Source organism: Halictus rubicundus, chromosome 2, assembly GCF_050948215.1.
Source record: "Halictus rubicundus isolate RS-2024b chromosome 2, iyHalRubi1_principal, whole genome shotgun sequence".
Lineage (NCBI taxonomy): Eukaryota > Metazoa > Arthropoda > Insecta > Hymenoptera > Halictidae > Halictus > Halictus rubicundus.
Window position 1 is genome coordinate 7,805,347 of NC_135150.1, and position 23,459 is coordinate 7,828,805.

The 23,459-nt window shown below is 37.6% G+C and overlaps 2 protein-coding genes and 1 pseudogene across 5 annotated transcripts; 1 reads left to right on the forward strand and 2 right to left on the reverse strand.

Annotated features, from left to right (window-relative positions):
- Nucleotides 1-1,147: 1,147 nt before the first annotated feature.
- On the reverse strand, nt 1,148-1,981 carry LOC143364286 (uncharacterized). The gene has a single exon (XM_076804720.1). It carries the CDS (start codon nt 1,979-1,981, stop codon nt 1,640-1,642), a length of 342 nt encoding a protein of 113 aa, XP_076660835.1. The 3' UTR covers nt 1,148-1,639.
- Nucleotides 1,982-1,990: 9 nt separating this feature from the next.
- On the reverse strand, nt 1,991-19,699 carry Apkc (protein kinase C iota type). 3 transcript variants are annotated; one of them, XM_076804704.1, is made up of 10 exons: nt 19,643-19,699; nt 14,950-15,033; nt 14,351-14,568; nt 8,044-8,094; nt 7,022-7,107; nt 5,112-5,397; nt 3,489-3,941; nt 2,403-2,875; nt 2,206-2,321; nt 1,991-2,132 (listed from the first exon to the last, which is right to left on the reverse strand). In XM_076804704.1, the coding sequence occupies exons 2-10, from the start codon at nt 15,003-15,005 to the stop codon at nt 2,045-2,047; spliced, it is 1,827 nt and encodes a 608-aa protein (XP_076660819.1). In that variant the 5' UTR covers nt 15,006-15,033; nt 19,643-19,699; the 3' UTR covers nt 1,991-2,044. The 3 variants fall into 3 exon arrangements, with proteins under 3 accessions (XP_076660819.1, XP_076660818.1, XP_076660815.1); XM_076804703.1 differs by lacking the exon at nt 19,643-19,699 and adding an exon at nt 15,464-15,630; XM_076804700.1 differs by lacking the exons at nt 14,351-14,568; nt 14,950-15,033; nt 19,643-19,699 and adding an exon at nt 11,634-13,184.
- LOC143364268 (pre-mRNA-splicing factor CWC22 homolog pseudogene) lies at nt 16,163-18,984 on the forward strand (annotated as a pseudogene). Its single transcript, XR_013084060.1, has 3 exons — nt 16,163-16,348; nt 16,416-16,602; nt 16,680-18,984. The product of XR_013084060.1 is annotated as a pre-mRNA-splicing factor CWC22 homolog pseudogene (transcript).
- Nucleotides 19,700-23,459: the final 3,760 nt, after the last annotated feature.

Sequence of the window (23,459 nt, forward strand, 5' to 3'; positions counted from 1 at the left end):
AAAATGATTACGCGGGATTGTCATTACGTACGACTATAAAAATACGGTAACTATTACTTTATAATACTTAAATAATAAAAATAAAATGATATTATTTTATTTTCATATTCCAATATTAAAGTTGTAAACTAAAATGATTTTTTATTTTACGTATATATTTAATACAATATAATATATATTACAAGTAACACAAAAGGTTGTAACAGATTTTGTTAATTGAATCGAAATGTCTCACTCTGCATAATATAGTATACATATCTGGCATGTAACAATTTAAAGATAATTGTTAACCTTTTATAAAATATTTTTGTATAATGTGTTTTGGCAATTTTATTTTCGTGTGTGTCCTTACTCTAGATTCCTTTCGAATTACCCTAAGTTCATGTCAAATCTCATAACTCTCTAGTTCTTTTATCAAGACTTTTAACAGTTTTCTATATTTATAATAATCACAGGAACGAACAACTGTCAGCAGTAAACAATTTTGTTAGAGTATAACACATAAAAAGTAACTTAAGCATGTTCGATTCTTAAAATTGCACAAAATTAGATGCTTTCAGTAATCATTTCTTTAAAATTATTTGCGAAATATCATAACTTTTTTTCTAACGTGTAAACCATTAACACTTGGAATTCCTAACGAATACAAAACGGTATGGTAGTGGAAGACTTTTATTCTATTCTATTATAATGTAAATATCTTGTAAAAAATTGGGTACATTATATCTTCTTTAATTTAATCTGTAATAACATGGGATTAAATTATTAAGGAATGTTTTCTTATTTTGTGCAATTTTTACCTCGTAGTCACAATTTACTTTTCGTTTAACAATACGGAAAAACATCGTGCACCAAAATTGTTTACTGTGTAACTTTCACGTCCTTGGAGCACGTAATTCGCGAACAAAAATATTTGAAAAAACTTGTAACGCTATAATGTGATGTGATTAAAATTCTTTTTAATATACATTGTGATCAACATTTCTCTTTTAAAAGTGTTTAGTAGTGTGTATATATATACATATATTTAATATTAATATTTATCATTAATATATGTATATATAATATGTTTATATATTATAGATTCAAACTGTCTGTATAAAAAAAAAAGAAAAGAAATGTAGAAAAAAATTAGTTCTTTTAGAAATATACGTACGTTTTCTGTATTCTTTTAAAACGTAATTAATCTATAATATACAGTGTTCTTCTTAAATAGATATTAGTTTGTTAGAAATATATTGTTGCTATTGTTTTCAGTGAATACGTTCATGCAAGCGATATAATAGGATCGTATAATGCTTGTAAGTATTTAATAGAACGACTGCATAACGGAATGACATATTATCTACGAGATTAATCGAGCAGTCAGGTACATTTTCCATTTTAATTAATTTCTCATCTAAAAATAGCTGAAAATAATACCCATTAATACGCTTACTTGCAGCACCATGTGAAAGAAGAGTCAATATGATCGTTATAATACGTGGCGCAAATTAAGTACTTTTTCTTCCAATACTTAATATAAGGATTCTGTAAACTTTAACGTTGTTACAGGTTTTCAAATCTCTTGCAATCTACAAAATTTATATTAACTATTGATTAGAGGCAATTTTGTAATATTAAACAAGCCTTATTTAGCTTAATTTAATGGAAGGCAAAACATTTGCTTCAAGAGTCCTTTCTTTGGACTTTCATCTTCCTCATCATCGTAATTGTGTTCATCATAGTTGCTAATGATCTCATTGTTATTGCTAGAGCCGTAAGTAACATCAGTGATACTTAGAGAACTGGAGCATATCGGACTTTCGTATCGGAATGGAAAAGGTGGCGATAACCGATATTCGTTATAATTATTGTCGTTCTCATTCTCTTCGGAGTACGTCATTAAAAAAACGTTGTTATGATAACCTCGATTTGTTGAGCTGATGTTCAATAGAGGATCAATACGGAGCATCGCGAGTTTGTCTTGTAATTCATACATGTAACACGGCTGCAATTGCTGTTGATATTGATTGTGACGTTGCACAATAACGAGTGGTTCTTGTCACACGCAGTCTTCCAGAGACATGAGTAACGGGTTCACATATTCGAAGCCCTCGAATTCGCTCTGGTCAATTTTGTCGATCACCCTCCTGGAAAATATCAGTTACCGTCAGTAATATTCTTCAATCCATTTCAATGAATAACTAAGAATTAAAAACTTACGGATCATCCGGCGTTAAATGAACAGGTTCGTCCGTAAACTCTGGTGGGAAGTTGGCCAGATCACGATCAGAATCTAAACGTGGTTTGTAAGGCGGTGTGACCTGCTTTTGTTCCAACTAAAAACGGAATAAACAATAAACAATACCGAACCGTTAAAAAATTAATATCGTACACATTCAGTATATTCTAATAATTACCATTTCCCAATCAATTGCTTTAAAGAATGGATGCGCAACAATATCAAGGAAAGCTGCTGGCCTTTTACCACAACCTAATCTCCTAAGAGGATCTTTACAGAGGAAACCTTTCAGAACCGAAGCCGCTTTGACTGATAATGACCTAGGTATACGAATAGTTTTCTCTAAAATAACTTGGAATAGATAGTCTTCAGTGTTCTGATCGGGATTTTCCGACGCGCCCGCGACATCAAACGGGCTACGGCCTGCAAGCATTTCATACAAAAGTACACCAAGTGCCCACCAATCTACGGAGAAACTATAATCATCACCCTGTAATATTTCAGGTGCGATATAATTTGGAGTGCCGCAGAATGTGGAAGTTGTGTCGCCCTCTCGGACGCCTTCTTTACACATTCCGTAATCAGTTAATTTAACATGACCTTCGTGATCAAGTAGTACATTGTCCAACTTCAAGTCTCTGTATATTATTCCTGTAAAAAGAAGTTATTGTGAATTTCTCTTGTACTGATAATATCATAATACAATTATGAACGTACTACGCTAGTTTGTTGCTCGTAAAATGACGGTTTCATTGATTGTTTCATTTATTTATGCTTCTATAAGTGGATATTATCAACATCGTATCATTACTATTTGTGTTTACTTCTTACAATATACCGACTTATTAATACTCGAGATCAAACTTGAAACTTTTATACAGTTTTATTTATGTTACTGACACAAGCAATTTTTAATACAGAAGTCGTTCAATAAATAGACAGCAGTTATGCTTGTATATTTCAAGTTTAGATTAAAAAAATAGCTTCTAATATTTCTATAATTTCATTGCTAATTACTTGTATTTTAATCTTATAAATTGCTTTTCCTAAACTATAAATCAGCATGCTTCCCTACTTCAATTAAAACTGATCGTCGCCGAATAAAGCTTGTTTTAAATGTTTTATCTAAGCTTGTTTTAGTGTGTTAATTTCCTTGGCGCAAGATTTCTAAACTGATTAAGTGCGTGTATGCCATAAAATTCTGAAAAATTATAGCTTGTAATCTGTCTTTTTATGGCGCAACTATCGCTGTGTAAATATTTACCCTTCTCGTGTAAAAAGTTTAAGGCGAGGCTAATCTCAGCTGCGTAGAACCGAGCATGATCTTCCGGAAGACGACGTTGTCTTTGCATGTGGAACATAAGATCACCACCCCGTACAAACTCGATCACGAAAAATAATCGCGAGGGGGTCTGAAAGCATGAGTGCAACCCCACAAGAAAAGGATGATTCGAGGCAGTTTCGAAGACGTGTTTCTCCGTTTGAACCCAATCTATGTCCTCGTCGTCGGTCACCAAGGCTTTCTTGATCACTTTCATCGCGTAAATCCTCTTCGTACGCTTCAGTTCCACCATCAAAACTTTCGCGTAGGAACCACGACCGATTACCTTAATCAGTTCGAAATCATTTAGTGAGTATTGCCTCTGCATATCATTCGAGTTGTCTGCATCGTTTAGCGTATCCAGTGGCAATTCCTCCCTCTCTTCGCTTCCGGTTCCTGTAATCGTATATAGGCAATATTATAAGTGTCTGACTAATTTACATTTTTGAAAGATACACCTATTCGTTTGAAAAAGTTGAAACTGTACTTACTGATACAGTCAATACTAATCCTAGCAAAAAGTATTCAATCGAACTAGTTGACATTGTTTATACGGGAATTATTTAAGTATATTTTGAATGTACATAATGTATACATACATATTGTGTCGTGTATTGTATACATAATTAGTCATAAGTATATTAAAACGAGTAGATACAACGATCTTGTCATATTGTAAAGAACATGTAGATAAACGATTAATATGTTTACCTATTTACCAACTATGAAATAATGAAGAAATTCACAGGAGAAATGTGAAAATTTCAAAGAAATGTATAAACAATATTCGAAAGTGCGAGAATAATTCTAATTTTCTCAACAAAACAAAAAATGTATAATTTGGAAGATGATTTAGTATTTTCACTAATCACTGTTTCACTTCTTTGTTCCGCATTTTACTAATGAAGTTATGTATTTTCACATTGAAGTTCTACTCGAATAGGGGCGACTCTATTATTCTGCTTCTTTCGCTATTGCTTTAGTTTCTTTGACCAAATACTTTTTCTGATCGGGAATAGTATATGATGTATTTATTACATATCCATTTAAAACAAACTCGTAGTCTTTCTCATAAAAAATATCACAAGTAATAAATATTAGAAACTAAATATAATTTTAGGATTCGTCTTACAAATTCTCAGTTTTTAGCTTAGCACAGGGGACTCTCTACTGTGACCGGTTCCAAAAATAGTTTTAGAATTTACAAATATAATTTCAAAATATTCTAGATAAATTAAAAAGTGGCAACTCGGTACACTTTGAAATGAAGCATATTCCATGTACCTATCTCACAAAAGTCGAAAATTCTTTTTCGGACGATTCTCATAGAGAAGAACCTCTTTGGTTTATTGATTTCATACAACTGCACCACTTACTCTGGAAGTTGTAGCGTCGGATTAAATGAATATTTTTACTTGAAAAAATGTTGCACACTTTTGAAATAGACATTAATAAATTTATGAAATTTCGAATTGATGTGCTTAATGGTTTTCTTGAAAAAGGTTTCCGAGGCCCGGCCGCCTTTTTTACCGTCACCATAGAGAGCCCTCTCAAAGACGTTCTTACGATTTCGTGAGTGCTCCTCGATGATCGGTGACTCTGAGATCTCATCTTCTACATGAGGTACGTTACTGCATTGAACGACATCCATCAATTGTTGATCGCCGTTCCTGTCGATCGCCTGCGCCTCTATACTTGGTATCTGCTGTTGTTGCTGTTGTTGCGCGCTCAAGCACGATTTCCTCACCACTTTGTGACATTTCTTGTGGACCAGCAGCTTGCACTGGATGCACTTGAACCCCTGTCGACCTAGTCCCCATATCCGATCCTGGCAGAACGCGCAAAACGCTCGCTGCGGAAGTTAAACAAAGAGAGGAAGTTATACGGACCCAACTGGCGCGCTTTTCTTGTGAAGCCCTCAGAACGAGAGTAGTGTGAGTCAAGGGAAGTCCGTAAGTCTAATTAAAATTACTGACTTAATTCTACTCTCTTCTTCTTTTTTCTCTTCCGCTCCGACCCTCCTTCGCCCATTACTTCTTTAATTACCCCCGACCCTCTTCCGCGAATTCTACGCGTCCTTTCCTCTTCTTTCAACCGGAGCGTCTTCCCTTCTTCATCACCCTCAATCTAAACGCAACAACCCCTATCATAGTTCTTTACCTGTGTCCCTCCTCAAACTCTCTGGAAACTCTTCCTACATAGGGTGAATTACTCAAGACTGTAACTTAACATAACTCTATTGTTTTTTTAATAACACGAGAAACTTTCTCAGGAAAAGGAACGTCTCTTCTGAATCAGTATTGCGACAAAGAGGATTTATTCAAGATCTCAATAACTTTTCCGTGTACCATTTTTCAATGCACTAATCTCTACTGCTTATCATTCCCTTTAAAATCATTAGTTTAGGAGACATTTTAATGTTCATACCGCAAAGTGGTGTTAGCGTTAGGTTATCCTAAAAGATCTTTTTATAATGTTCGTTCTTGATGTTGTTGGGCAACATGAGGCAACATGATAATCTTTTATCATTTCCTAATTTGTCATTTACTTAATCGTTGAAACGAATTTTTAGAACAACGTAATATTACAGCCATTATCTTTTCAAAGACCATGAGTTATACTTTATGATAGACATTTATACACTCAAATTAAACTACCATGTGAACTAATGACTAATGTTGTAAATGGTTGAATATTTTCTACAGGGATTAAGAAATTTAATTTTTGACACATCAAAATGGCTCAATTTTGAGAAACAACATTGACAATTTTAAAATTTCGAATGATATTATTATTAGACTGTGAATTTTATAGTAGACACATTCAAAGAATTTAAAAATATTAATGCATTACTTTCAGATGATTAGAATGATAAAAAAAAACAAACAAATGTCTATGTAGCTCCTGTAGCTTGCGATTAATGCAGATAATTTTCGTGTTGTATAAAAATCCGCATTCGAATAATTATTCAATAGAATCTCCTTTTTATCACAACATACATTTTCTTAAAATTTCGATCATGTTAAAATCAGCAGAGGTACGTCCGGTTGCAGCGGTTGGGTAGCTCACCCTGTACATTTACCCTTGCTGTCCTCCTCGCTCTTATCTATCCCTCATCCGAGTAAAATCGACTTACACCGCCCTCATTACCCCTCGGCTGGAGCGAAGAAGAGACCAGGTAGGTACTGAGACCGTTAAATGCGGAATAATTCCCGGTGACCACTAGCCAGCAAGTTCCTTTTATCAGGAATTAAACTCTATCCGACCGACAAAGGGTCGCTTCGAGAAACGGCGGTGTGTAACAGGTAACAGTGTGTTCGTAGCCACAATGGAAAAAGATGGTGTGAAATTATATTCGAGAGCAGCGAGAAGCGTGGGTGGATGGTGTATCCGGTGGGTGGTTTTTGGAATAGCGGTACACGGAGGTTTGTGGAAGCGATTCGGGGTCAGTAATTGAATGAGTATATGATGCTTACCCGATTGAAACGTTTCGCCTGAAATATATGACCATTCACTCGGTACAGCTTCCTCCATCTACGTGCGCCGCGTCTGTAGATGCTTCCTTTGGAAAATGAAAAAACATAAATATCACAAACGAACAGAGAGTAATCCTGTCTTCAATGTCTGCGAACGGTGTTCCTCGTTCCGGAATATACATATTAGCTGACCGCGGGACTTCCTATCGAATTTATTCTACGACGCGGCCGCGCACGAAAGACGACGATCTCGCGTATGAAAATTCGCATGCTTTCAATTATATTCTATTTACAGTCTCTCTTTCTTCTCTCTCTCTCTCTCTCTCTCTCTCTCTCTCTCTCTCTCTCTCTCTCTCTCTCCCTCTCTTTCTCTCGCGGTACAAGTACGATAAGGAAACGCGCGTCGCACGAGCTACTTTAGGTGAAAAGACGGATCCATTGGAATACCGCACCGAAAGATCTGCAGTAAAATTGTAAGTCGCCTGAGTCGCTCCATAGCAAGACACGCTAAAACTACTGAATAACACCGCCAAGGGCGAAACAACCGAGCCGGCGAATTTGTAAATACGGCAACAACATGTCCACCGTAAGCCCCGCGGTATTCAAACGGGGAAATCGCTATATTATCAAGTGCGATCGATCTATGCGGTGCTCTTCCTGCTGACACGGATCATACGTACATGATGAAACTGAACAGAAGGAGAACGAAACGAATCGAAAACAGTCGACGTACACCATGAGAAATTGATCGGTATGAAATCTCTTGATGCGGCAATAATAGATCAAACGAAAAGAAACAAGCGTCGACCAACGAAAGAACGATACAACAGAAAAGATAATAGTAATCGTTTACAGTTTACATGAATCGGTTAGCCAGACCAATCGTATACATCTCATGAGAAACTTAAAAGAACGTATTGCTAATCGTATAACTCGCTGGCTAGTATATTCGTATTGGGAGAATGCTGAGCAAGTGGGTGTGTGTTAGAAACTTGCGACTATTGTTGCGACGAGAAACTCACTGTCTTCTCCCTGACAGGGCATTCCAGGTGCAGGCGGAACGTTAGGAAAAACTGTAACAGAAACGGACAATTTTCTTGAGTGCAGAATCATTTTTGTGTCGCCTTAAATCGTTAGCGTACAACAACTCTACCATTTCGTTCGAATGACACAAAATAATACCTTGCTTCTAGAAAAACATTGACAATAAATTGTTTGAATTTGTAACTAAACGGATAGAGATGTTCAATGTCCTTATCATAATTACAAAACTGCAGATGTTCTTATATTTACATGCATTACTCTGAGGGTATAGGAGTTTTTCATACAGAAAATTGATTTCGACCTGATATGAACCTTCAACAAATTTATTTCGGAATATTAGAGATTGCATAGGTCTCTGCAATCCAGTAATTATGAAACAAACCGTACGCATTTACTGATATGTAAATATTATTATAATTACTAAATGACATTGTCATTTTGTTATAACTTCATGTGGTACTTAATCGTTGACTTAAATTTTTTTCTTGATCTTGTCTTCTGTACAGCAGTCTATGAAAATATGTATAAACAACCTACCCGTTTTGTTATGCATAAACCGCAGTTTAGAATTAATCTCGTACAGTCAGTGTAAAAAGTATTCGTACACCCTTTAGAAAGTAATAACCTTTTTTAAATGTGAGCCAAACGGCATAAATTTTTTTGAGATGTTGGAAGGAGTAGTTTACTAGCAAATGTGTAAATAATTTTATTTAAAATTGCTATTGAAATAGCGAAGAAAAAAATTAAAGGTCACGATTTTCAAGTTTTTTATCTGTGCCTATAATGCAAATTTAAAACATGCCTTTTGTAAATCTGAGTATTTTGAATACATATATAGTTTGCGATTCATTTAAATTGAATTTTTGCTATTTTCAATGACTTATATTTCATAGCAACCTTGCGCGTGTATGTAACTCACTTAGGTCTTACAAAAGGCACCTTCTAAATTTTCATTCCAGACACACATAAGAAAAACTTCAAAATTGTGACCTCTACTTTCTTCTTCGCAATTGCGACCAGTAGCAATTTTTAAAAAAACTTAATTACGCATTACCCAGTAAATTAATGCTACTAACATCACAAAAAAAACTGAAGCCGTTTGGTGCAATTTTAAAAAAGTTGTTGGTTTTTAAAGTATGTACGAATACTATTTACAACTGACTGTACATAGACTCGCGTACTCGTTAGACTTTTCCAATTAAATCGCAGTCGCTTTGCAGTCTTTGTATATGCGACCATGTAGCAATGTTCTGCGAAGGAGGCAAATAAACTTCTTAAAAAACTACACGCTCGAGCTTCAAGTTCGATGATAGCGAATCGTTTCTGCTATATTTTCTCAACCCACATAAACCGTACAATTTAATATAATTCGTCAACCCCTTGATGCCGAGCGCCATATTTCGTAGGGACCCTGTGTTTATCACACGTCGGAGATATCAGTTAAAGATAAGGGTCTATGTCACGTTTTACATTCACCATTTTTTTTTATTTTCGCCAATATAATAATATGAAATGCATTTCATGTCGATGTCAATCAAATAAATGTTTCGATTTAAAAATCATGTTAACTTGCGCTGGAAAATGTAAGCTCTGATTCTTGACTACTGCTACACGAAAGTGCAGTCACTTGAATTCTAACCGGCATCGCGGTTACCTTTTCATTACGCGATCGCCATCGTCAAGGGGTTAATGGCATATCTAATTTTATTGTACTTCCCCTTTGTTGATCGAAAACTCGGTTTTCGAGGCACGGAAAGAATATCTCATGAATATTCAGTGATGCAAAATCATGCAGAACCATGCAAATTCATGCGGCCACCACTAATTTATCATCTTTTTTTTTTCATCATCATCGACGGTCCCAAATTGTACACTTCGATTGTCTGTTCGAACATCCACTCGGATGCTACGTTATCCCCGTTTGCAAGTTCCACGCGTTCGAAACTAATACTTGAGGCACACTCGAGCCGGTTGCGGTGCCCCGAATCGAAATTTTGAGGGATCGATCTTATAACGTTGGATGGAAATATGTAGTAGCGAATACTAACGAAGATCGTGTATCACGGACAACGTCATCATAACGATGCGCGGCGGTGTCCTCGTCAGCACAGCCGAGACAATGATCGGCAACTATCGAAGATGGAATCGCACACGGCGAACGTGTTCCAACACTACACGGCCTATCAAATGTCTTACGGACCACGATCGAAATTGGCTTTTTCCGTTCACATGTCGAACCTAACCGCTGCCTAGCCGCGGCTACATAGGTGTATCCTATACTGCCACTTTTATTCAGTGACTTGATCATTAAACGCTGCCCGATAACGCGTAACATTGAATTGAAACGATGCGATCGCGTTATCGCTTATCGACGAGAAGCCTTCGACGACACGGATAGGTGCAATGTTGTTTTCAATCTACGCCTTTACATCTCACTCGCCATCGAATAATCGATTGAAACTATCGGCGAGACCTGCCACAAAATTAAAGAAACCGTCCTACTCTGTTTAACGGCCGAGTATCTTATCAGTATGTATTGGCAAGCTTTCAGTATAATCAAACCGTCGGAGCTTAGAATATAATTCGTTTCCCGGTTGAAATAGATAACTATATTCCTCATTTAGTTGTTCGAGTCATTTTGCCGAATCTCCGTCGATTTTTTTCATTTATATTAGATTTAAAAGGAAGAGGATCTTTTTAACATAAATGCTCACGGACGTTGTACCCGTAACAATTTAGGGAAAAGCCTTCACGATTATTAACAATCGATATATAACACCTCGCAAAACGATTTCACCGCAGCGAGTATTACTATAGACATTGTTTGTCGCGAATTAATACAACTAGCGAGGTGTTAATTACGCCTGTTACCCAGCGATCGCTGCGATCAAACGAGAGCAAACAAAGACTCTCGATACTCGGTACAGCGGCAGCTTATTGTACCGCTTTGCGTGGCGTACGTCTCCCTTTTCATCTTTTCACCTTATGCTGTTACCCGTCTAGTTCGACCTTGGAAAATGTATCGTAGTACTGTCCTAATAATCGATCTCGAGTGTATTAGATACGAGGAACGTTCCGACCAGCGTTTCTTGTGTTTTTGTTCGTAATAGTGACGAAAAAACTGCAGCAAACTCGAAAGAAACACTAACTTCCGCACGCGAAGCATATGTCGTCGCCATCGAGCCCAGCGAATTCGAAATGAAACGATGTCCGCGAGTCGCGCACTGATCCTTCTGAAATCGTGAAATATGGAACTAGGCAGAGATGATTAGATAAGCGCACATGTTAGCACACCATCTCGAAAACACACACTATTCTTCGCGATCAATATGTTGCAATTGCATCCGAGCATTCGGATCGTTCGGTTTAAATCAAGATTGTGTTGACTCCGGTCGGTAAACCGAGTGGATTTGTGTGGACAACAGCGCGCAATAACGTGCAATATCGAAAGGTTATACAAACAATGGGCTGTAAAACGGAAGGAACGTAACGGCGGTCGATGCACCTGTGCTTCTTTACGAATCAATCGACCAAGTCAATGAAGCGCGGAGAAGGTGTCGAGACCTACCCCAGGTAATGTCGTTGAACCAAAACTGCGAGAATCCGGTGGTATCGTCGGCCGTGGAAGGAGCAGGATCCGGACGTTGATTACATGGCCCGTGTACACGACACCTATTAGGCCCTACAACTTGATTGCTGGTCGCGTACATCATCTCCGTGGCGATCACTTCGTCCAGATCGACTTCCGAGGTGTCGTCGACACCTTTTTTGCCGAGTAGCTTCATTCTGGACGATGAGGATCCCGGTTGTATGAATATTTCGTCGCGCGGACTGTTATTGGGCGAACACTCGCCCCGTATTCCGGCGATCGGCTGCTCGTACTCGGCAGAATCGCTGCTGGGCGAGGGTGGGTACGTGCTGGTGCTCGATTTAATCGGTCGATCACGCGGCAAAACTTGAATTCCCGTGGAAGAGGTGGAAGGTACTTCGACGGCCGGCGGAATCTTACGGCCAGCCGCAGCTGCTGCTGCAGCAGCCAGTGCCGCGGAATAAGAATAGAAGGAACCACCCTGTATCATCATACTGCAGGGTGGTTCCTCGACTGCGGCACCAGCAGCACCACCACCACCGGGCCCGGACGACGTACCGACGCCGATCTCGCTCTGTACTTGCTGCTGTACCCCGTACAACCCCGTGCTGATCCCCGACTCGGTTTGATGAAACTGTTGTTGTTGTTGCTGTTGGTGCTGATGCAAACCTTGAGACTGTTGTTTATCCTTCTCCCGACGGGGTGATCGACCCCTATCGCTGACTGACGTTGCGCTCCAATAACCCCACGCCATTTCGTGACGAATTTACCCGTATTTATCTTTCTCCACTTCCTCTATCCTGGCTGTCTGATATCGTCCGCCAACAACCGTACACCACTGGCTCCCGTCTTTTGCTCGCTATCACCCTCTAACTCCCACCCCCGAGTTTTCCCTACTTTCCTACCCAGCGGTACGTGCGCACGCTCTCTCAATCTCTCTCTTTCCGGCCCGTTGTCTTTCCCTTCCTCTCCTTCTTTCACCCCCGTGCTCCTCTGTCCTCGCCTCTTCTACCGTGACCGACCTCTTGCAGGAGCCCGGCTGAGAATGCGACGAGTCAGCGCGATCGATGCTGGTTTATCGCCACTTTTGCAACCTCTCCAGTGACAACAGCGATTGTTAAAGATACACCGTCACAACCTCTCGACACGAGTTCGCGGAGCACTAAAACAAGCCCAGCCGCCCACCGCGCGTATATTCTATCCGGGCTATCCCGTTATCTTCCCGCGGATGAACCTCGGGGAATGATCAACCGGCCTTCTACCCTCTCCTTGATCCACCCTTTTTCCCTTCCCAACGAGATTTCCGGTTAGCTTCTTCGCGCGGCCGTTCCGCCACTCTCGGGCGGATTTCCACGAGGAAACTCTCGCCCAGCTAATCTGTCCGCGTAAGAATATCGACTGCTGCTGCAGTATTCATTAACTGCCGTCACCACCCGACCAGTTTTACTCCACGAAATGCGCAAACGCTAGGATAAAGTCACGCCGAAAACAGAACTGATTTCTGTTTAACAAACCGCCCCAACTCTTTTTCTTTCTCGTAACCTTTTCTCTGTACATTCTGTTACTTCCTACCTGATCACACCTCCCCTCGCTCCACCCCGCCCCTTCTTGGCTCGTACATCCCTATTCGCTCTAATTCTTCTTCCTCAATATTTCCTTCCGTGATCCCCTTTCCATGTTAATATTCTTTCTTCTTCAGCCCTACTTCAACCCTTTCTCTCTTGTAATCTCTCTCACCCACCTTTTCACGTACGCTTTGCTTAACTACGTTCTCATGCCTTTCCGCCCTTGCCCTTTTTTCTTTAAGAGCCTCTTTTATTAGTTTTCATTCGCGTGTTTGCCTTCTTTTCCAAGTCCACTACATAATCGGGGATTTAGTAAATACGCATGAATGGAACGATTCTTAAGGGATGCATGAAATTTTTAATGCTTATTGATCGTGTAATCGGACGTAGTTATACGAGGTTGTAATTATTCGAGTTATTAGTCATTTTTATACGTAATAAGCGTCAGAAGTAATTCTCTATATTACGTCTCAATCTAAATTGTTTAGTGTTTTTACTTTACATAAAATCCAATGTTAATTGGTGACATGTAAACGTAATTAACAATATCATATAAGTATTATAGTATGAAGATATGGAAAGCGCAATAATATGTTGAGTAGAAAACTATCTTAAACGATACACAAACAAAATAAATATGCAATTATTTACAAAATAGATGACCAAGAAAAAATATATTCAAATACCACTATCCTGCATTGAAAAATTATTCATATTTACCTACCACATAAACTATTTGAAAATGATAATCACATTATGAATCAAATTTACAAATTTGTTCAGAATTCTATCAGGTCAAAACAAAATAAAAACCTGAATAAATAGTTACAGTTACACTAGTATCACAAATATATCACTAGACTTCGGATTTTTATACAAAATAAAAATCATCTATGTCAATTATAACAAACAGGGGACAAATTGGAATGTACTTCTTCTTTTAGTAACTTTAATAAATTGCAAAGAGTGTAACAACATTCTTAATTTTTTCTAATGTTGTCACAGTTTAACGTAAAATGCATAAAATCCGCAGTTTAGTTATCACTAAAAGCACGATGGTCGAAAAAACCATTTGGATGGCATTCTAAACATCAACTACAAATAGATTTACACTGGCAGAACATTACTCACCATGTATGGGTATCTCAGTATCCTTCTCTAGTTCATAAAGACGCAGTACTTCATTCAGTTCTTGCTGAGTAGCAATCCTACATGGATCCCCCTCATCGTCAACCCATTTCATCGTAAATTGATCTTGACCTGAAGCACCGAATCCACATATCGTACGTATTTCCTCCCGTAATGTGTCTACCGAAATTCCAGGAGTAATATATGTAATCTGCACTTCCCTGATGCAAAACAAACAATTATGACCTCTTTTCCTTTCAAGAATAAATTGAGGGAAAAACTTAAAATACATCAAATACAAATAAATCATATGTTGAAGGAATTTTGTTTATATAAAAAGTACAAAAATTACAAAAACATGTAAGTAATATATGCTAAATATATATATATTTACTTCACATCATTGAGATATTTAAATAAGTTTAAACTCATGGGAAGTCATAAATCATTGTATTACAAATGCTATATTGTGAACAATATACTTATGTAGGTAATATATGAAAATCAATATTTTATTTCTTAACTTTATTATTTTTGTTTCTTTCACTGTTGTTTTCATTAAAAATACATACTATTACAAAGAAATTATATATTTATATTACCCATTATAAACAATTTTTACTCGAATATCATCATTCTCCGTTGTCTGTGTAGGCATTTTCAAAATGTATATTGACCTCTTCTTGCTAAAAAATAAAAATATTTAAAAGGTATTATGTTCAAGCTCTACTTATTATCATTGAATTATAAGAACATTTAAATTAAATAAAAAGGCACAATAACAAATCGTAAAAGTTTTTACAATTAAAATTGTCTAGTATAATGACGAATATGAAGTAGGAATGCAATTTATAATAATCTTATAGAATTCTGTATTAATCTTATGAAATTCATAAGGTTGTATTAATTAGAACTCAATACATCAACAAAGTTGTTATGATTAATATCCATCCAAGAAAACAAATATTCTAATATTTTACTCGATTATATAAACAAGTTGACATTTTTTTTGTTTAATTTGCTAAAATTAAAAAATATAGATAATTGTTACGTTCGAAATCTAGTCGAGTTTACAACAACCTTAGTTTTGTTGTACGTATATGATTTCTGACTCACCACAAGTATTTTAAAAAATGATCCAACTACTAAGTGAGATGAAATAATCCTGATGTGTACTTCTAGTAGAATAAAATATCGCCGTTTTAAAACCACTAATTAGAAATAGACATATAATAAATAAAATTGAAAAGTACTTAACACAGCAAAACGCGTTGTCACTTGGCAGTCGCCATGTTTGTTAGGCACATGCATATCTTCACTATGTATATGTTTTATACGATATAATGCATACATATTATAAGTAAATGCAATAATGAAGAAGTCGAACTTAACTCCGGTTATGTTAACATCATTTTGATAGTTGTAATTATAAAAAAAAAAAACAAAGAAATATTTGAATTTTTTATACCTTGTGTATTATCCACAATAATGTGTACGTATGAATCGTCACTAATTCTAAACATAATAAGAAGTCTTTAAACTACATATAATTGAAAGTGTTTAATAAAATTCTGTATTTATATAGTTTAAACTATGTTGCAAAATGTAAATCATCGTTCACATAAATATCTATTTTAAGAAGTTGATTGTTATTTGTATTTCATATTTAACTTATTGCATTTACATATTAAAATATTGATTTAATTTGATGAAATTAAAGCTTATAATTTTCTAACTGAATGATATCTATCACTAAATACAGTATGAAGTATTTATGAACAATATAAAAACAAAGTAGGATAACGCATTATAACATTGTTTTGGACGCGTTCATAGTCCCCACCATTTGAATGATATGCTGTTAGGTTGTACTGGGTTGTACTTGTGTACATGGGTTTGCATGGTTTGCATCGTGTGTAAATGTTACTTGTATTTGGCGACATCAGCTGGCTGGGCAATATTGAATACATATTTGTAATTCCTGGAATTCAGTAACCAGTGGTAAAGAGTGCTATTTAAAAATTGTACATTAATTTTTATAAATAAGTCTTCAATATTTATCTTTTAGGCTATAATCAGTCATGAATCATGAATAGAAATTTGAGGTTACCCTATATTGGAAGCGTGATGAATAAATGTGTTTTAATTCTGTTAACATAAAAGCACAGTATAAGTTATACTTGTACAAGCTGATAAAAGCTAGTGGTTACCAGTAAAAAGTTAACTTTACACAACATTTTTCAAGCAAAATAAAGGTTAAGAAAATTGTTGATTTTATATTTACATTTACTGTAGTTGTTGAAAATTTAACACTATTGTTTTCAAATTTCAGTGACCAGATGAAAAGATCATATTCTAAAAGTGATAGAGGTGACTCTGAACGTCAAAGTCATCGTGATGATTATGAACGTCAAAGTCATAGAGACGATTATGAACGTAAAAGTCATAGAGACAACTATGAACGCCAAAGTCATCGTTTAAGAGATCGCCATTACCACAATGACAGAAGTAGTAGAAGGAACTATCATTATAAAAGAAATCATGATTATGAAGAGTCGTATACACAGGAACGATCTTATGGACGACATGATAGGAAGAAGTCGAGAGATTATGAAAAAGAAAATAAAAGGAAAGACGAAAAAGATAAAGTAACAAACAGAACCATGGAGAAAAGAGAAGGGCAAAATACCTCTGTCGAGGTAACAGAACGACAAAATCGAACGGTTGATTTAATAACATCAAGAACTGGAGGTGCATATATTCCACCTGCAAAATTAAAAATGATGCAAGCAGAAATCACTGATAAATCAGGAGCTGCATATCAACGTATTGCATGGGAGGCTTTGAAGAAATCTATCCATGGTTACATTAATAAGGTTAATGTTAGTAATATAGGACTTATAACTCGAGAGCTTTTAAAAGAAAATATTGTCAGAGGTAGAGGTCTGCTCGCTCGATCTATAATTCAAGCTCAAGCAGCATCTCCAACGTTTACTGCTGTTTATGCAGCTCTTACTGCGATCATCAATTCTAAATTTCCTAACATTGGAGAATTAATATTAAAACGTCTTGTAATACAATTTAAACGTGGTTTTAGAAGGAATGATAAACCTCTTTGTATTTCCTCGGGAACATTCATAGCACATTTAGTAAATCAAAGAGTAGCTCATGAGATATTAGCATTAGAAATACTAACATTACTAGTAGAAACACCAACGGATGATTCTATTGAAGTAGCCATTGCATTTTTAAAAGAATGTGGTATGAAATTGACTGAAGTTACTAGGAAAGGTATAGAAGCTATATTCGAAATGTTACGAAACATATTACATGAAGGACAGTTAGATAAAAGGGTTCAGTACATGATAGAAGTCATGTTTCAAGTTCGAAAAGATGGGTTTAAAGATCACGAAGCAGTTCCAGAAGAGCTTGATCTCGTTGAAGAAGAAAATCAGTTTACACATTTAGTGACGCTAGACGAAGCAACTGATTCTCAGGACATATTGAATGTTTTCAAATTTGATGCAGAGTATATTACTAACGAAGATAAATATAAACAATTAAGTAAAGAAATATTAGGTTCAGACGTTAGTGGATCAGAAAGCGAAGAAGATGATGAAGAAGATAGTTCAGATGAAGATAGCAGCACTGCTGTAATGGAAGGGAAAGAAGACGTAATTGTAGATAATACTGAAACAAATTTAACAGCTCTTAGAAGAACAATATATTTGACAATTCACTCGTCTCTTGACTTTGAAGAATGTGCACACAAATTGATGAAGATGCAACTGAAACCTGGGCAGGAAACAGAACTCTGTCATATGTTCTTAGATTGCTGTGCAGAGATGAGAACATATGAAAAATTTTTTGGTCTATTAGCAGGTCGATTTTGTGCTATTAACAAGATGTATGTCACTCCATTTGAACAAATTTTTCGAGATTCATACCAAACAATACATCGTTTAGATACAAATAAGTTACGTAACGTATCAAAGTTCTTTGCTCATCTATTATTTACCGACTCTATTTCGTGGGAGGTACTGTCTTGTATAAAATTAACAGAGGACGACACAACCAGTTCTAATAGGATATTTATCAAAATCTTATTCCAAGAACTGTCAGAATACATGGGACTATCTAAGCTTAATCAACGTGTTAAAGATGTTACATTACAAGAAGCATTTGAAGGATTATTTCCCAGAGATGATCCAAAAAATACTCGATTTGCTATAAACTTTTTTACATCAATTGGTTTGGGTGGACTTACAGACGATTTACGAGAACATCTGAAAACTCATCCAAAACCAGCAATAGTACCTATAATAGAACAAAAAGCTGAAAGTGCATCTAATGAATCCTCCCCATCTAGTTCAAGTACATCGTCATCGTCGTCATCTTCATCTTCGTCATCCAGTAATTCAAGTTCAGATGATTCTGATTTCTCCTCGGAAAAAGAGGAAACTAAAAGATCAAAGAAAGAACGAAGGAGAAAACAGACTACAAAAGAGAGCAAGAAGAAACATAAGAAAAAGGATAAACGAAAGATAAAAAAACCAAAATAGAATATATGTACAATAATTCTTTTTTTAAGATACTATGTAATTAATTTGTAATAAATAAATTTTTATTAATAGTTACTTCTATCCTTGAATTATTACTAAATATATGTATTTTGTGCGTATATCATGTTACAATCGCAAGTTGAAAACAAAAGAAATTATTTAATAACATAATTTGTCTTTAGTTATCATGTCTGATAAGGCCTATCAAAGTAAAAATGATATTGTTGTTACGTGCGAATGCATACGAATTAATACCTGGATAAGCCTGTAAGATTCCGAGATATTTTTGGACAAGATTAAAATAACACTCTCGAGGTATACTAACAAAAATGATGGTCGATTCTTTATAAAAAATCAAAATAAATCATTACCGCCACGCCGATAGCCTAACATGCGCAACGTTAAGCTTGCCCTGACAATGAACGTGGAATTAGGTGCGCGCTCTGTCAATGTGGGTGTACATAGACGGAATGTAGGCTGTTTTGACGGGAAGATCACGTGATTAAATACAGTATTTACGTTATAGACTTGCGGTTCGTTACCGGTGACAAGCTTATAAACGAATAATCGCCGGTGGCAATTCGCTTTTGTTTTGCAGTAGGCGCGAGTGTGAGAAAACGAAAACGAGAAAGAAATAGTCCGACGTTGTCTATATAGAATCCAAACTGGTAGGGATAGTGACAAGTTTATAGCGGGGAGGATAAATCGAACTCGTGGCGAGAAAATATTGTACTCATGTCAGCCGTTCCCACCATCGCCAGCAGTGCTGTCGTCGTCCGACCAGACCGACACTATGCTATTGTTGCGTCGCCGTGTGGTGGGATGGGGACTTTTGGTGTGGGTTCGGGTGCCCGTGGAGCGCTGAAGCGCTCTGCTCGTGGAGGTTCACAAATAACTTCGTACACAGAGTAAAATGGCGAAAATAATTGTTAGAGATTTATTTAGAAAGTCTTGGAGATGTAACTCCTTCGGTTCTATAATGAGTTCTGTCGTCCTGGAGCTTCGAATCCCTTTTTTAGCTTCTTCCTTCTCGCTTCCTTAGCCAATAGGAAAATTGGGATCTTCTGGCTAGGCGTTGATTCGTCGGATCACTCGTCTTCCGGTTGCTGCTTGATGGTGATTGGCAGTGGATGGATCTTAATAGCGCACGCACGGGAGTGGGGTACGCATGAGGGTGAAGCCCCGCCAAAACAAGGGACGTGGGGCCATGTGGGACCGAACGAGCGAGAGGTCCGAGGGAGTTCCAAGAGGTCCTTGACTCGGAATTTATGACCTCTTGTCCTTAACTGATTCCGGACTTCGACTATCCCTAATTTATGTAGAATTGGAGAAGCTACTCTAAGAGGCTGCGTGACTTTCTCTAAATTCCTCAATTAGTCTCGCCGACTCGAATTTCGTCAAGGATCTCTATGGAACTCTCCCGGTCTTTCTTTACCTACTCTAAACTATCGCGCCCAAATAAAATACGTATGTATGAAATACGCGATTACATCTTATATTTAAATTTCCCTCTCCGCGCCATTAATCGATGCTATATATATATATATCTAGCTATGTTCGCGTGGTCAACTGGCCACGCTACACCTTCCCCCTTATCGAAAAGGTGTTTCCTATGGGAACAGCTTTTACATACTACTTGATACTACTCTATTCTAATTAATTATATAGACGGCGCATGATTTGAGTCTGTTTCAGAATAACTATATATGTGTGTGTGCGCAGGTGTACCTACACTCGGAGTTCCTGATGTATATATTTACATTAAAATCGTTTAAGGTGGGTTCAGTTTATTTATACAACAGTTTTATACTCAGTCGCTTTACTAATCTAATCGTATACAGGCTAGTTTCAACTTATTCGCATGGACCGTTTTAAATTTATTATTACTTATCTCTATCTCTATTGTTAAGTCGTTATATACATTAACTACGTGGTATGGCCCTGCCCATTCGGTATCAAATTTGGACGGTTTGGGTTCCTTAGCTAGATAAACATAATCGCCTACATTAAATTTACGAGGATTAACATTTTTGTCGTACAGTCGTTTACTTTTTTCCTTTGCTCGATTTAAATTCGTTGCTGCCATAGCTTGAGTAGTGGTAATCTTTGTAAACAATTCATTTAAGTAATGAAAGAATGTCCGAGGGGTTTCCGGCTTAGCAAATTCAGAAGGAATTATAGCCTTAACACCAAAAACTAATTCGTGTGGGGTAAATCCTGTAGCTTCATGTACGGAAGTGTTACATGAAAACATCCCAAATCTAATCCTAGGCCAATAAAAATTTTCTCTAATACTGTCGTATACCTTGGTCGTACCATGATAACCACCGATGGTAGTATCAGGATGTTCCTTAGTAATTTTTAGTCTATCCGATATTTCAGGGATGATTATTTCTCCGGGACAAATGGGTATTATATATTGGGGGTCAGTAGGTATGGATTTTATTGATTGTTCAAGGAGATCGCAACCAATAGTTCCTAATCCATTGTGTACTCTAGAAATGCTAAGGGTTTTTGTATTTGTCCTATCCACGAGGCATTTGAGGGACTTCAATGAGGCTACGACATTCTGAAAGTCAGGTCTCTCTTCAGAGGTAATTTTAATGAATAAGTGAAATATACAAAATCTATTCCCGGGTATGGTTAAGGCTTCTCCAACATTAACATTGTACTCTTTTACTCGATGGATAAGAAACTTCTCCCGTTTCAGGAGATCCTTGCTAGTCTCTGTAGCAGATGAACAATCAGTAGGGAGGAAATGTATAAGGTTATCTTTACGCATGTAGAGATAATCCTTAGAATGTTTAAAAGTCGGGAGGAAAGTAGGATGGGGGTTGGATATACTGTCCGTGACTCTAATAGGTAATATTTTATTCGCTTTCTGCGTTGTATCATATAGATTCTCTATCTGTGTTTCAGGTTTGAATGAGGTCGGCCCTATCTCGGATTGTGCCCCTATAACCGGCTCCTCAGCCTGAAGAATCTGCGCTTTACCACGCAATACACCACCAGCGATAGCTCCCTGAGACGGGGTCAGGAGGTTTTCCGGATTGCCGATATTCTCAGGGCAGCCAGAGCGCCGAAAAGAAGGGATAGAAAGAGAAAGCATCGTCCTTGCGCCTAACGGTGCCTGGAACGGGGTCAGGAGGTTTTCCGGCTTGCCGATTTTCCAGACGCCCGAGTCGCCGCAAGCCAACGATGCCCGAGGCAGAATCCGAATATCTACACTCTCTTCACGGTTGTCGTGTCTTTCAACGACCTCGTACAGATCAGAGAGTGGTTCCTTCCCTCCTACATGGAATTTTATTGAAGGTGAAGGCGTTTCGTCTTCGTCAGCAGTATGATAATCGTCACTGTCGTCATTATCGCTGTCTCTACTACCAAAAGTTTTGCAACTGTCTTCGACCTCATTTCCAACCACTGCTTCCCCGCGCGCAAGGAAAACAGAGGCAACCCGTTCCTCACAGTAATATTCTATGCTTTGGTCTGAGGTAGGATTTGGGTTTGTCCGGAGGTTCGTGAGCAACACCTCGCCGGCGCCTGCGAGAGCCACCCCCGAATTCTCCAGACAAGGATCTATTAAGTTTGTTTGGAACATTGAATTATTTTGGAGGTCTACAGGGTTTCGGGACAATGCGTCTGCGTTGGAGTTCACCTTACCAGGTTTGTACACAATTTTATACTCGTATTCGTTCAATTTAATTCGTCATCTCATAAGTTTTGATGTGGGATCTTTGACATTGTGTAACCAAACTAACGGGCGATGATCAGTTATCAGGGTGAATTGATGACCGTAGGGATAAGGTCGAAAATGGTCTACTGCGAATAGAACTGCTAACAATTCTTTTTCTATAGTAGAATAATTACATTCTGCTTCATTTAAAATTCTAGATGCATACGCGATGGGGAGGTCTTTCCCTACAGGCCCTTGGCTCGATACAGCCCCTACAGCGAAATTGGAAGCGTCTGTGTTTATGAGGAAAGAAGCAATTACTTCATTAAAAGATTGGTGTTTCAACGTAATAGCGGGTGATTGGACAATCTCGCTGGCGTCAAGATTTAAGCAGATTCGGATGAACCGGCGCGCGCGATAAGGGCTTCGTTCCGCGGTGCGCTTTGACGCGGTGGTCCTCGCAAGTCTAAAGACTGCGAGTTTCCATTAAACCGGGATATTGAAGGTCGATTAAATTTATTTCCCTCAGAATTTCCTGAGACGTTCGCGTAACACTGGGACTCTACATGACCGGTCTTCCTACATAAACGGCATCTAATTTCCCGGGAATTCTGGGGGTGATTGGGAAGGTTATCGGTGCAATGAACACGGTCATGCCCTGGTTGGCCGCATCTAAAACACCTTCTATCAGGTCGCGTATTGGTCACGTATAATCGAGCGTCGCGTACAGTGAGTTTCGGAGGGGTATGTCGATATTCTTCAAAAGTTTCACCTTCTAATTGAACTGCTACTTTTATAACGGATTCTAAAGTCTGTAAATTATCCTTTAAAATTATCATTCGTGCTACGCGGTCGCTTAATCCTTTAGTGAAACCCG